Source organism: Vanacampus margaritifer, chromosome 7, assembly GCF_051991255.1.
Source record: "Vanacampus margaritifer isolate UIUO_Vmar chromosome 7, RoL_Vmar_1.0, whole genome shotgun sequence".
Classification (NCBI taxonomy): Eukaryota; Metazoa; Chordata; class Actinopteri; order Syngnathiformes; family Syngnathidae; genus Vanacampus; species Vanacampus margaritifer.
Genome location: NC_135438.1, coordinates 17,678,111 through 17,692,130, shown reverse-complemented (window position 1 = coordinate 17,692,130; position 14,020 = coordinate 17,678,111). Strand labels below are relative to the sequence as shown.

Here is a 14,020-nt window from a genome sequence, read left to right as displayed (position 1 = left end):
AATTCTAATTGTAGTCCTCCAATCATCACCTCACCCCTTTCAGCCAGACAGGAGCTTGCTAGGTCCAGCCTCTCACCAGATGAAGCCAGCACCATCATCCAGTTCACCCACACCACCAACAGTCAGATGTACAGCTTGCTGAAGAGAACGGCAGCAAAGTGTTCCCACATCTCTCACGTTTACAGCATCGGCCGCAGCACTGAGGGCCGAGATTTACTGGTCATCGAATTCAGCAACAATCCTGGACAGCATGAACTAGGTAAGTACGACATGTTTTTGAGTTACCAAAATATTGCATAGTCTTTCCCACAGGAGTGGTAACTGTTATGTCTTCAAAGTGAAGACTGTTCCACTTCAGTGGAACCAGTGGATGCTCAGATAAGGACCAAGTACATGTTTTCCACAACTTCTGAAGACGGTACCACTGTAATGTTCACAGATCATGCTTGTTTTTACAGGAGTTATTCTCCAAAACGGGTGACATTTCCACCTTGCAATTTGTAAAATTTTCATGCAGCATGAAAGACGTGTTAATCCTCCCAAAAACATATTTTCCCACCTCAGGCTTAAAATGTTTATTAGTAATATCCATTTTTATTTAGACCTTGTAGACATATTGTACCACCCAGTCACGGACCGTATGTACACTATTTAAGTGATGGTACATTAAATAGAATGTACTGTAAAATTCCTTTTTTTTAAACCATCAGTATGTAATTTAATCAGTTTTTTTTTTTCATTTTTAGGCTCATTGTCATCGGTGACATCGTTTTTCCAAAAATATTTATGGATTTCAAAATTTGAAAAAAAAACCTACAGTCCTTTGACTAGTCCACAAAACTAACATTATTTAGCATTAATTCATGAAGCATTTCACTCCATTTCTCTCTTTTTTTTTTTTCAAGTGTTCAAGTTCCTGACCTACTTACAATTGAAAATATTATTTTCTTTACAATAAAAGTGCACATTTTTTTATTTAAAAAACAAACAAACAAACAACAAAAAAGAATAAAACAGAATGTCATTTTTTTATTTAAAAAAAAAACAACCAACCACAACAAAAAAGAGTGAAACAGAACGTCATTTTTTTTTTAAAAACAAACAACAACAAAAGAATAAAACAGAATGTCATTTTTTTAATTTAAAAAAACAAACAAAAAAAGAATAAAACAGATTGTCAAACTTTATTTAATTTAAAAAAACAAACAAAAAAGAATAAAACAGAATGTCAATTTTTTTAATTTAAAAAAAAACAAACAACCACAACAAAAAAGAGTGAAACAGAATGTCCAAAAAATGTTTTAAAAAAACAACAACAAAAGAATAAAACAGAATGTCATTTTTTTATTTAAAAAAAACAAAAAAGAATAAAACAGATTGTCATTTTTTATTTTATTTAAAAAAAACAACAACAAAAAAGAATAAAACTGAATGTCAGAACTTGCCTTTTTTCTTCCTGACTGCTCCAGAGGTTCAAATGGTTTCACTTTCTCTTTGTGATGTCACTTTAAAGCAGCAGTCAGTAATTTATAGACAACTAAGTGTGACGGGGTGGTGAGACAAACTGAGGGACGCACACAAATAATAACATTTTTACTTAAATGTAATGTTTTACTTAAAAAACTAAAAAAATAACTTATGGAATCAGTGACACACTTATAATTCGTGAACATAATAAAGGGTTGATAAACATCTTTAATCTATTTGGTGATATTTTAGATGCAAATATTATGTTGTAATGTAATGTAAATGTTATGTTGGTCAATACGGACATGTGAAAATGGCCATGTACTTATGAAAGTGATTAAAAATAGTCATTCTTGAAAAATATAATATTTACTCAACAGCAATGAAATTAAAACCTTTAAGCTTTAAAAACACACTTTTTTTGGTGTGACTTATGCACGTTATCAAACGTGGACTCAAAATGGCTCTCGTCCGGTAGAATGTCTCACAATATTTACCTCCTGTCTTACTACTTTAGTGGAGCCGGAGGTCAAGCTGATTGGCAACATGCACGGCAATGAGGTACTGGGCCGCCAACTGCTCATCTACTTGGCTCAGTACTTGTGCTCAGAATATACCTTGGGAAACCCGCGGGTTCAAGCCATCATAAACACCACCCGCATTCACATCTTGGCCTCCATGAACCCCGACGGCTACGAGCTCGCCGCTGCAGAGGTAGAGGATAGCAATGACCCGGAGCTCATCAACCAGGAAGTAAATATTGTTAACAGTACAAAAACAAGACAAACCGCCATTATCCGTTGTCAGTCCACTTTGCTTTGTCTTTCTGGAGGAGGGGTGAAGGCAATAAGTACTGATTTGATGATTTAGTTTCTTGGCAAATTGGAATGTGAGGGTCTGGTGGTGTTGGGCGCGATGTTGTGCAAAGTCAAAATGTCATGTAATTGTAGTCTCATCAGAAATATGACATGACTACATAGGATTAGCATAGCACATTATGCAGCTAACGGGGAACTCTCCCACCTTGCTGAAGTGTGACTACAGTAAAGCTAGTCCACACCATCTGACAAGTGAAAATCATTTGACTCACGTCAGTAGTCATACCTTCCGCCTTCCAATCTTTTTTTTGTCTGTCTAAATTCTCAGGCCCTCCCACAACCAGATTGAGTCATCAGTTATATTAGATTTACGAGCTAGCAAGCAGAATTGACTTATTACATCACAAACTACCTGGCAGTGGGAGAACTCTAACCATTTAATTTCCTACTAACCAGTAAGCAACCCAACATTTAATTCATTTCTTCTTCATCATCATCATCATCATCATCATCCTCCTTTTCTATATCCTATTATGCCTTTGTAACCTTCCAACCACCAAGCGCATTTTCTGTCAGAAATGTAAACATTCTGAAAGAGAGCCATTTCTCAATTGTGTTTGTTTCATGTTTTTTTTTCATGCCTTGTCTCCTCAGCCAATTTCCTTATGTCAACCAATCAACTCTCTCCAGGTGTGCCTCGTTGTCTCGACAATTTGTTTTTATCTAGTTCCCTGCTTTCTGCGTTGTTGTTGCAAGGAATGTTTCCCTAGTTTTGTCATCCTTCCTGTCATGTTGAGTGTTTTGTTTCCTTTTGTAAATTTTAAAATTGTGTGTTTTCCCAGTGGCTTGTTTGCCTTTTGGTTTTTGGAAATATATATATATATATATATATATATATTTTTTTTTTTTTTTGGGGGGGGGAATTTGCTTCCCTGTGATTGGGCCCTCCATTTTTCTGTCAAAGCTGTGGGTAGCTAGGTTTGCTTGTTGGACCTGTGGCAAAAAAAAAAATGGCTGGCCCGGATGGAGGGAAGCATGGAGGCAAGGGAGAATGAATTAAAAAACAAACAAAAAATTCCCTCTACAAAAGTAATTCATTTCCAAAAGGCAAACAAGGCAGGGGGGAAACCCTAAAAAACAAACAAACATTCAAAACCGAATTCTGACCATGAAAAACATATTAACAATACTATGGGAAATGTGACTTTCAACAGCGGCAATGAGCCGCCACAGACGGAAAGAAAGCGGGGGACAAAGTGCAAGCAAACTGTTGAGGACGATGAACATGACAGAAAATTTTGGAGTGAGCTAATTGGCTGACACGAGGAAAAAGGCTGATGAGAATAGGTGGTGACAAAAACCTAAAAATGTTTTTAAAAAAAGGACGGATCATGACAAATACTCCATATAAGACTAGCACAAGCATCATAAATTAAGTTATTGAGGAAATGATCATTTAGGGGTTTCCTATTCAGTGTTTCCTCTGCATGCATATACTGTATTTAATGGACTGATCACATGCTCAAATGTCTTTTCAATGCCATTTGACATGGGGCTTCTCTTGTCGGATACATGGTCTTGTCTACATAGACTAGTCATAGTCATAGTCTAACATTTTCTAGACTAATATCTAAATAGTTTTTTCTCACCACATGCTTCCCATGATGCCTGCTCCATCTAACATCTACACATCATCATCATCAATATGATATATATATTGATCTCACATTTTTTCTCTCACATAGTTTAACCCTCCCAGTTGTTTGAATATAAACGTTTCAGGGTCACTTGCTGAACGGTTGGACCAATGGCCGCACAAACGCCCAGAACATTGACCTGAATCGCAACTTTCCTGACCTCACATCTGTCTTCTACCGAAACCGTCGCAGCAGACACTACCGCACTGACCACATCCCAATTCCTGATGGCTATTGGTTTGAGAAGGTAGAATGAAATTACAGCATATTTGACTATTTTCTGTAATGTGTGTTCATGCTGGGATGTGGTAAATAAACCAGTGATTTAGGGTCAAAACTATTAGTAATACGCCACTTATAGAGTCAGTTCAGTACATGTTATGAACTGTAGGTGGCACCAGAGACCTTTGCAGTGATGAAGTGGACCAGGTCAATTCCCTTCGTCCAGTCAGCCAGCCTCCATGGAGGTGAGCTGGTCGTCTCTTATCCCTTTGACTACTCCAGACACCTCCATGAGGAGAAGATGTTCTCACCCACTCAGGATGAACGGGTAATGGATGAATGAAGCGGAAGGATGAAGTGGATGATACTTGTTGATGTAGCTCTCTCAATAACCATGCCACCCGCAGATGTTTAAGCAACTGGCTCGTACCTACGCTGATGCCCATGCCACCATGTCAAACAATGACACGGACCGATGTGGGGCACACTTTAACCGAACTAAGGGCATCATCAACGGGGCGCTGTGGTACAGTTTTCCTGGAGGTGAGAAAGTGACGTTATTCATTCCTTTGAGTTTTTTTTTCTTCCAATGCCCACATGAATTCTGAATTCTACATTGATGTACCGCTTTTGCCCTGACTAAAGTATTTATATTTTTATATTATAGCACACATTTAGAGGAACAATTTGGCAAATTTTCAAGGTCAGAGGTCAAGGTTTCTATAGCACATTTAAAATACAGTAAACACTGACCAAAGTGCTGCACATATTGAAAATAATACTATTATAAAAGTTAAAACAAAATAGAGAACAAAAGACACAAATTAAAACAATTAAATGCAAATCTCTAGCTCAACTTGTGCACATTTAAAATACAGTAAACACTGCCCAAAGTCATATCATCGTAATATCTGTATATCAGCAAAACAGTGAAAAGACAAACCGTATTTCCTAAAAATTTTGCAGAGCGAGCCAGCATATATAAGGAAAACAAACCCGGGCCTAGTATAGAACCTTGGGGCACACCACATATGAGGCAGTTTTTCTTTTTTGGTTTGGCATTTAAATGATCTTTTTAACCCCTTTTATTTATTTCCTTAGTTCCCAGTTCCTTTTATCATATTGTCTTTTAGCTTTGTTTTGCCTTTTATTCTGTTGTCTTTTAGCTTTTAACTGTTTTTATTTTGTTGTCTTTTAGTTTATAGTTCCAGTGTTTCCTGGGTGCCTTTCCTCACATGGTTTCTCTGTGCCCTGCCACGTTTTTTTTCTTTCTTTTTTTGTCCCCTTTTTTGTATGTGTGTATGTGTGTGTGTTGGGGGAGTCTTATTTTAGCAACTTGAGTTGCATTTTAATTTATGAATGGTGCCATATAAATAAAGATTGATTGATTGATTGATTCGTATTTTGGCTGACGGAAAAGGGCCAACGCTCACAAAAAATGTCAGTAGTGTCTTTAATTCCAACATATAATTCTAACCGTGATAATTAAATCTCATGATCCACAGTATCGAAAGCTGTAGTCAGATACACTGATGTCTTTGGCATTATTCCACCACTATTGATTATTATTTAAATGATTAAATGAGGTGACATTTTAAACCATTTTGATGTTAAAAAATGAAATTAAGTGTCCACCTACCCAATTAAAGCGAGTGGCATAACAATTTACTAGCCAATTTGGCGTAAATTTATGACTACCCGCCAAAATGAACTTTAACCCACATTTGGCGGGTTTGCCAGTGTTAATTTAGAGCCCTGACTTGTGTAACTGTGTACAAGTGTCATACAACTGTTAGTATTTTGCTTTTGTATTGTTTTTGTAAGAGTGTTTGAAAAAATAAAGTGATATAAATCATTATTGATTACAAAAACACTAATTCTACATTTCTCCTTTGCAGGCATGTCAGACTTTAACTACCTGCACACAAATTGTTTGGAGATCACAGTAGAGCTGGGCTGTGACAAATTCCCCTCGGAGGTCGAGCTTTACCCAGAATGGAAGAGGAACAAGGAAGCGTTGCTCAGTTTTATAGAGTCGGCAAGTATATTGGAATATTTTGTTAACTTGGCAAAATTGATTGCATGCCAACTGCCTATAAAAAATGGATTAACATCTATCTGAAGAAGGGCCATTAGTAGTGGTTCACATAGCTAACGTTCAGGAAGATGCTAAGTCAGCTGCGATAGAAGCTGCTGCCGCTGCATGTGATGGAAAAGGAAACACAGTTCCACTTTTTCCCTGCTCATACAGGTCCATCGTGGGATTAAAGGTATTGTGAAGGATGTCGATGGCAATGGGATCAAAGACGCCACCATCTCTGTCAGGGGGATTCGGAAAGATGTTACCACGGGTAAAATCCAGTTGCAATGTTACCTTGTTTCTGATTTCATTTTCCTGACATCAACGCTCTCGCTCTGTGCACCTTTCAGCTGAAGGTGGAGACTACTGGCGTCTCCTGAGCTCTGGTACTCACATCCTGACGGCTACTGCCAAAGGTTACTCCAGGGTCAGCAAACGGGTTCATCTGCCTCACAACCTGAACAAGGCCGGACGTGTGGACTTTGTCTTGAAGAAGGTCCGTCGACTGTTTTGCTACTTGGATTGTTAAAGTGTGATATTCGTCCTCTATTGCCACTCTCCTCTCCATCTTGTATGCAGGTTCCACGGAAGCCTGATATTGACGACCACTTCTTCCCCACAACAGACACATGGGATCGATTCGACCCTTACAATCAGTTTGAACGCTACAGCGAGCCAGATGTAGTTGAGGGGGGGATCGAGCGGCAGGAAAAACCCTGGTGGTGGTCATACTTCTCCCAGTCTGGCATCGCGCCTCCAAACTGGCTGCTGCGAAATGTCTAAATTCACTTGAGGACAACACAGGTCTCATTGTACCACTGTAAAACTATTTGGATGCATATTTGGTGCAGCTGAGATGTATTAATGTCGACTTCAACAACACCTACACAACTTTAATGGTTTTAAAAGGACTTGACAAAACTATTTTCTCCCAGGCGTCACATGTAATTCTAGTGAGCATTTGAAGGTGATGACATCCAAAAATAATGGCATGCACTATTACTGTATGATGACAGACAAGTAAAGGCAGCTGCATAAAATGTGCTCATTTTATTTTTAAAGTCTAATGGTTATTTCTTATGTTTTGTATCACAAAAGCCTGGAAACGTAACAACCTTTTATATATATATATATATATTGAGCACAACACTGACACATGGTTTAGTCGTAATGTTGTGCCACTTAAAGATGCTTTGCTTTGTTTTATATAAAAAATAAACATAGGCTATAAGATACCTGAAATTTGTTAAAAATAATGATATTGTTTGCTTTCCTCAAACAATGTTTCGTGTTGCAGTTTTACCACCGATTGTATCATACTGACAGATGTTTGTTCAAGTATTTTAGTTACTTAAAGTCCCAACAGAGGGGTAAAATACAATTAATATAAATACATACATAGACCTATATAAGAGAATTATTGAAATTGTGTGCAAATACAGCAATCGTTGTGACGTTCAGCTTATCCCATCACAGCGAGTCAATCGCTACAGTACTGAATTCTTTTTTGTCTTGTTTGTACAAACTTTGACCAATAGAGGGCGCCAGTGTACATGTAACGCACAACTCAACCTCTACCAAGCCAACGACCCCCCCCCCCCCCTCTCTAATGTCAGTACAGTAAGTGTGCTAATACTGTGCATGTAGTTTACGGAAGTACAGTAGATAAGGTAAGTATGTACAGTAATAGTTTATGATAATTATATGAGCGGATTGAGCACAAATCTACAGGTGCCGAACACTAATAATAATTAAAAAAATATATATTGGGGGGGAACTAGTAAAAGAAGAAATAAAAGTAGGCGTATTTTATTGAACCCCTAAAATGAGATTAATACCCGTTATTTTTTTACTTTGGCGCTCCTCGGATGTTTAGCCGAAGAACACGTCTGTGCATCCAATGAGGAAGTGGTGCACCACCGAGCATTCTCAGGCAGAAATTTGCTTATCTCTGCGCTGGTTGGAACATACGTCACAAGTTTAATTTTCAGCGGCTAGACATGTTATCAGTTGAGCGAAGCAGAATTAATGCAAAAGTTACCACATTAGCAAATAATAAAATAAGATTTGGCCAGGAAGGAAAAGGGTTACAATATAGTCGGACAGTAATGCGAATAATTTCGTGAGTTAGTTTACCGGTGGTTATTAGGTCACACTTTCACACTATTTTACCGAGTTAGTGTATCTAGCTCATGATTTAGGAGTCAAAGGGTAGCTGCTGACTTTTTTGAGCAACTGTAATGAAAGCTAAATTGGAACTGTACACAATTCATCTAGGCTACAAGCAATAGCCTAAGTGATTTTTTTTTTATCACCATGAAACCATTAGTAGTGCTGTGTACTGAACAATATCAGCAAGCAGGCTTAACAACATACATTACTTCTCTCACTGCACATATTTTAGAATATGTGGACTAACACACACACACACACGCAAATTGCAATCGTTGCATCCAGTTATATTATGTAGCGAGTAATATGCTATTAATCCAGAAGGGATGTGACAAGCCTCTCATTTATCTCAAAACCATGTACAAAATGGGGGTTACTAGTTTCAGAATTGATAAATGACTGACCAACAAAAAGTGCTCATATTTAGTTTTTTGGCTAGCATTATTAAAACGTGTAAGGATATCCGTGAGAAGGAAATGGTGTCGGAAAAGTTGCAATAAGATTTGAGCTCTGCAGGGTTGACCAAGTGCACTACATATCTAAGAAAATAAAGTGTTATTACCTTATTTCAACCTAATACAGCTACAATTTGGCTTTCAAATACTTGCGCACGGCAATGCATTTGTCTGGAATTAGTTTGTTACATTTGTTTTCTTCGGCTTTAATTCTCAAACCCACTGCTGTTAATCTTTAACCCTAAAGAGAATTGTTGCAAGAAGAAGTCATTATTGCTGTTTAAGATTGTCCAATACATGAAAGCCAAACTGTTTTGTTGTAGTCAATACCAGGGACAAAAACAAAAAGTGTCAATTATAATACATCCCGCAACACTGGCTTAATTTCAACTTCTGCTGCCACTACTTCATGCTTGACAAAAAACCTTGATAAAGTCCCAGCATTAACATCACAGTGAAAGTTGCACTGCGGAACAAATCTGTGCCATTCTAGCAGCAAGGCTTTGAAAAGTCAAACTGAATGTGTTGACAGTGTTCCAAGTCTGGTCTAAGTCTTTGTTCTATGTGTCTATGTCACCCAACCTTTTTCCCCTTGCCAAGTCTAAAATCTTTTAATCTTTTGTCAGGGGCTCGGAAGTCCTTTTCCAACATAACACAATCATGGATGGGCTTGACGACCAAACAGCAGAACAAAGTAATCCATCTTACTTTTTATTTTTAATACAGACCTGTGAATATTGCGGTGAGCAGATGCCAAGTGGTGTTTTCACAATGGGTTCTGGCCGAATGAATAATGCGCACAGTCCTTACAGCGGTTATGATGATGCACATATATACAGTAGGTGTGGCTAACCTCAATGACACGTCGCACATGAGCTAATCTGCTTCATATTTTCTTTGAAAATAGAATTGTGTTCTTCTCTACTGCCTGTAATGGAGCAAGCACAGGAAGTGATGCGGCATTTGTGCGTTTGCTTTTGAATTGTGCTATAATTATCTTCTTTCCAAGGCAGCGCGTTCCCAGATGTCTCCTCCTTATGCTCTTGGAGTGACTTTCCGTCGGGCAGACTCCGACTGACGTTCTCTCTCTTTCCCCGGCCTCCCCAAAGCACCATGTAGTCACTTTCAATCTGACTGCATCACTTTCTGTAACTTAACACTTTTTAACACTCAGCATATATAATGCAAATGCCAAACCACTTTGCTGTGAACTCCGTCCATCGCACTCTTTTTCTCTCTGGCTGCTCTCAGTCTTTCATTCCTGTAGCTATCTAGCTGTTATGCCCCAGGAGTAGAGGCCTGCTCAATGTGGCAGAGATGATTTGTTTGCTTTGCAATTATTTTCCGTCAGTGGAGACAAATGGATTCATACTGCATAGAAAAACCCACACAGACGGTGCTGGAGCGGTGAATGCAGTGGGACAGACTAATGTGCACTGCCAACAGATAAAGACAAAGATGAGGAGCACAGTGCAACTCGGGTGAGGGACCGTTAGCTTGAACACTGAACAGACAACAATATATTACAAGGACCATGTACATTTCCTTCATTATTATTTCAATGTGTGGTATGTGATGGGTGAAATAATTGATGAATCAAAAATAGCGACAACCTTTTTTACTGAATTGAATCATTTATGTAAATTTTAAGGTCTAATAAGCTTCATGAGCATTGTTATTGCTTATTGTTTAATATTTATTCTTAAAGGGAAAGTCACCTGAAACATTGTCTTGTTATGTAGCAAAATCCAACCATTTTTATTAATCTCACGCGGCGACCATTTTGCCACTTGATGACTGGAAATGACATCACTGTTGTTCAGGGCTCAGGTAATGACCAATCACGGCTCACCTATTTTCTAAAGTTGAGCTGTGATTGGTTGTTACTTGAGCGCTGAGTAACTGTATGTCATTGTCAGTCGACAGCAAGAGGCAAAATGGCCGCCACCTGACACTGATCAAAACGGGTGGATTTTGCGCTTAATTCATATTCAACCAACACAATATTAATCACAATGCTGTGTTTAGACTAGTGGGGCCGCATAATATATATACAACATATTATTGTAAAGACATTTTTTGGGTCGACTTCCCCTTTAGAACTAATGTTTCTGTTTTGTTTTTTGAAGAATACCAACATCGTAAGTAGTGATGGGAAAATGAAGCTTCATGAAGCACTTGTGATGTTTTATGGCACTCTTGGTTTAAAGATGCAGTGGAAATGTAATACATTTTTTTAATGTTGATCTTTTATTTACTTTATGATGTATCTTTTTTTTTAAATGTATCTTTATCTTTAAATCAAAAGCCCCATCTAAAGGAGAAAAAAAATATTGCAAGTGCTTCATGAAGCCTCATTTTCCCATCACTAATTGTAGATTCCACAAAATCACATCACAGTCAGTTCCAGTACAGGAGTGAAAAGTCGTTGGTTCCTTTTCCTCTTAATATTATGCAACATTTATTGATAATCATGGCATGGGCCTAATGACATGACAGTTAGAACGCAGCAGTAATCTATACAGTTTGGAATCAATGTCTATCTAATAAAGTGACAATTTTTTTTTTTTTTTACATTAAGTAAATCATACTCACCATATTTGTATTAATGTGTGCATACTGCTACAAATGTGTTTTGCTGGTTTTACTCTTAACAACCACTTAGAGGTAGAAAAATGCTGACATCACCAAGGGTCAGCTTTGTAGCCCTGTGCGGACGAAATTGGAATCTGATTGGTTAAAAAAATAATTAAAATTACAATGGCCAGTACTACTGATTATTTGAAGGCCATGGACGGATTAGATTGATATGGCAGCACATACTGATATCGGATTTGCAAATTAAAAAAAAAAAAATAATAATAATAATAATACTAATAAAATAAAATAACATTCACATGTAGTGTAAGCAACGCAGCCAATACAAACGCTACAAAATGAGGATGATATGTAATAATGTACATTCATAATTATATCGGATTGTGTATGAAGCATGTAAATTTTCTTGTGAAATCCCTCACAGAGATATTTTGAATACGTTCTCTGAGCCTTTGAACTTTAAGACTATGGGGAGTGAGGACAGACATGAGCTGAAGGTTTCCCCCGATTGCCCCCGAAGTGTGATGGACACAACTGGAAACACAGGCTTTCTCTGTCTCTACTGAACTTTCAGACTATCCACACTAAAAGAGATTAACCTTTTCCTCCCAGGTTGTGTCTCCTCAATTTCTCTCTTTCTCCAGCCTTCTGTCTCCCCTTCTCCTCTTTTACAAGCCTGCTTCCCCTTTCCAATGTCTCTGTTGACTATTCCTTGTCCTGTGCTCCCCTCCTCCCCCGTGTCACCCTTCCTTTCCTCCTTTTATACGAAGGGCAGGTTCAGGGGGTCACCAATTACCCGAAGAGGGCTGAGAAAGTTGTATGGGCTCCGGCCTCGAAGCTGCCATGCTGCATTACTATCATGTAGATTTCAGGTACGCAACAGCCACTGGCTGCCGGCGCAGCAGCACCAACCCCAGTGCAGTGCCACGGTGTAGACGAGGTTTCAACTCCTCGTGCCTCAGTGGAAGCTCTTGCTGAGATATTGGGCAGAACTAATGCGTATGTCTAGACTTGTCTACCTGAACATACAGTAGGCTACACTGCATGGCTACCCCGTATTAGACCACCATTACAGTTATTTAAAAAAGGAAAAATGACATAAAAAGTTTAATTTTGGGCATAAAAAGTTTCCTGTTCAACATGGTAACACACCCAGAGCTCACTGAATTGAAAAAAGTCAGCATTAAAGCACTTTATCATCCTATGTCACATCTTTTTTTGCATAGCAGTTTGTGAGGCAAAGTTTGCAGTTTGTGCCTCATTAAAACACACTGAACAGCAAAACCGCTGGGTCGCTCAGGTCACCCACAACGGGTATCCAAGCACAACTTGGTGCGACTTGCGCTACTAGCTAGCAAAGAGCTTCGGCTAGCTAGCTAGCATCTAAAGTTGCGAACTCACTCCCAAGTCAGAAATAATTGTTTCCATGGCGGCGAAAAAGTCAGATTAGTATTGTGCTGACAAAGGGAGAATCCATGCTAATTGCTAAGCTAACCTAAGATTGACAAGGCTAGCACGTTAAACACCGAAATTATAGTACTTGTTTGATCGAGTCAACTTTTCACAGACATCTGGGAGGGATCATGTTAAAGCGGAGAACGTCCAACTTAGAACAGCAAAATAACAGGAAAAAGCCTCTGGAGAGAAAATCTATTCGCTAACACAGCCGGAACCGAGAATTAATTATGGTAGGTTACGTTGCACGTCAGTCAGTTAACTGTAAATTAATATAGTATAAAATGTTTATATTAGCAGTGCTATTTGTTTGCTTTCACAGTCTTTCACAGACTTTTGAGGTTGGCACAAATGTTATCAAATTTACATTACAGTAGATCATATCTTTCTTTTTTCTCCAAGACAAGAAAATACGGTTTACTGCTATACACAATGTGAATCTAAGAAATAAAAACTGTTGATTATATTTTAATTTGTTTTTTTTCGTTTTGTCATATGTTTTAATTGTTTAATAAAGTCCTTGCTCCAGGTCACTGGGATAAACCTGCAAAAAAAAAAAAAAAAAATTGCTCCACAAAATTAGAAAGTTGCTCCTCATATGAAGTCATTGATTTGCAAGGCTGCTATGCAAAAAAATAAAATAAAAAATCAAACCTTGTAGATAGTCTTTTTATGACAGGTCATGTGATAAATTAGTGAAGCACTGTAAATACACATTTGCAGTATTCATGAATCCTGTTTAAGAGACAGCCGGAATTTTTGCTTGAATACTTTATCTTTCTACATCATAAAATATTGACTTTTGGAAAAGTAAAGGCCCTCACTTACCCTTCCCTAACACCATCAAGCGGATTCTTTCAGGCTCCAGGCACAGCCCAGCACTGTTCAGGCCGGGGCCAACAGAAGCTGTGCAGCCAGATGGAGTTGAAACGGCTCCTGAATAGAGAATCTCAGAGTCCGATTCACTGTGCTCAGCCAAACCCACGGTAATTACAAAAACAGCGCTTGGTTCACTAATAATGGGTGCGTGTCATCTCCAATCCCCAGACCGCCTGT

General features: G+C 38.3%; 1 protein-coding gene and 1 long non-coding RNA gene across 4 annotated transcripts in view; one reads left to right on the top strand and one right to left on the bottom strand.

Moving 5' to 3' along the window:
• cpz (carboxypeptidase Z) overlaps positions 1 to 7,519 on the top strand; it is a 10,638-nt gene extending 3,119 nt beyond the window's left edge. The window contains exons 5-13 of one of the 2 annotated variants that reach the window (XM_077571141.1): positions 44 to 259; positions 1,985 to 2,181; positions 4,068 to 4,229; positions 4,374 to 4,532; positions 4,612 to 4,747; positions 6,103 to 6,242; positions 6,456 to 6,555; positions 6,635 to 6,780; positions 6,864 to 7,519. In XM_077571141.1, the coding sequence (XP_077427267.1) occupies positions 44 to 259; positions 1,985 to 2,181; positions 4,068 to 4,229; positions 4,374 to 4,532; positions 4,612 to 4,747; positions 6,103 to 6,242; positions 6,456 to 6,555; positions 6,635 to 6,780; positions 6,864 to 7,067 (1,460 nt within the window). In that variant the 3' untranslated portion in view covers positions 7,068 to 7,519. Of the gene's footprint in view, positions 1 to 43; positions 260 to 1,984; positions 2,221 to 4,067; positions 4,230 to 4,373; positions 4,533 to 4,611; positions 4,748 to 6,102; positions 6,243 to 6,455; positions 6,556 to 6,634; positions 6,781 to 6,863 lie in introns of both variants that reach the window. The other variant, XM_077571140.1, reaches the window with a different exon arrangement.
• LOC144055292 (uncharacterized) overlaps positions 1 to 14,020 on the bottom strand; it is a 19,697-nt gene extending 5,677 nt beyond the window's left edge. The window contains exons 1-2 of one of the 2 annotated variants that reach the window (XR_013294825.1): positions 13,793 to 14,020; positions 35 to 255 (exon numbers count right to left, since the gene is read on the bottom strand). This is a non-coding gene — a long non-coding RNA (uncharacterized LOC144055292). The remainder of the gene's footprint in view (positions 1 to 34; positions 256 to 13,792) is intronic. The other variant, XR_013294824.1, reaches the window with a different exon arrangement.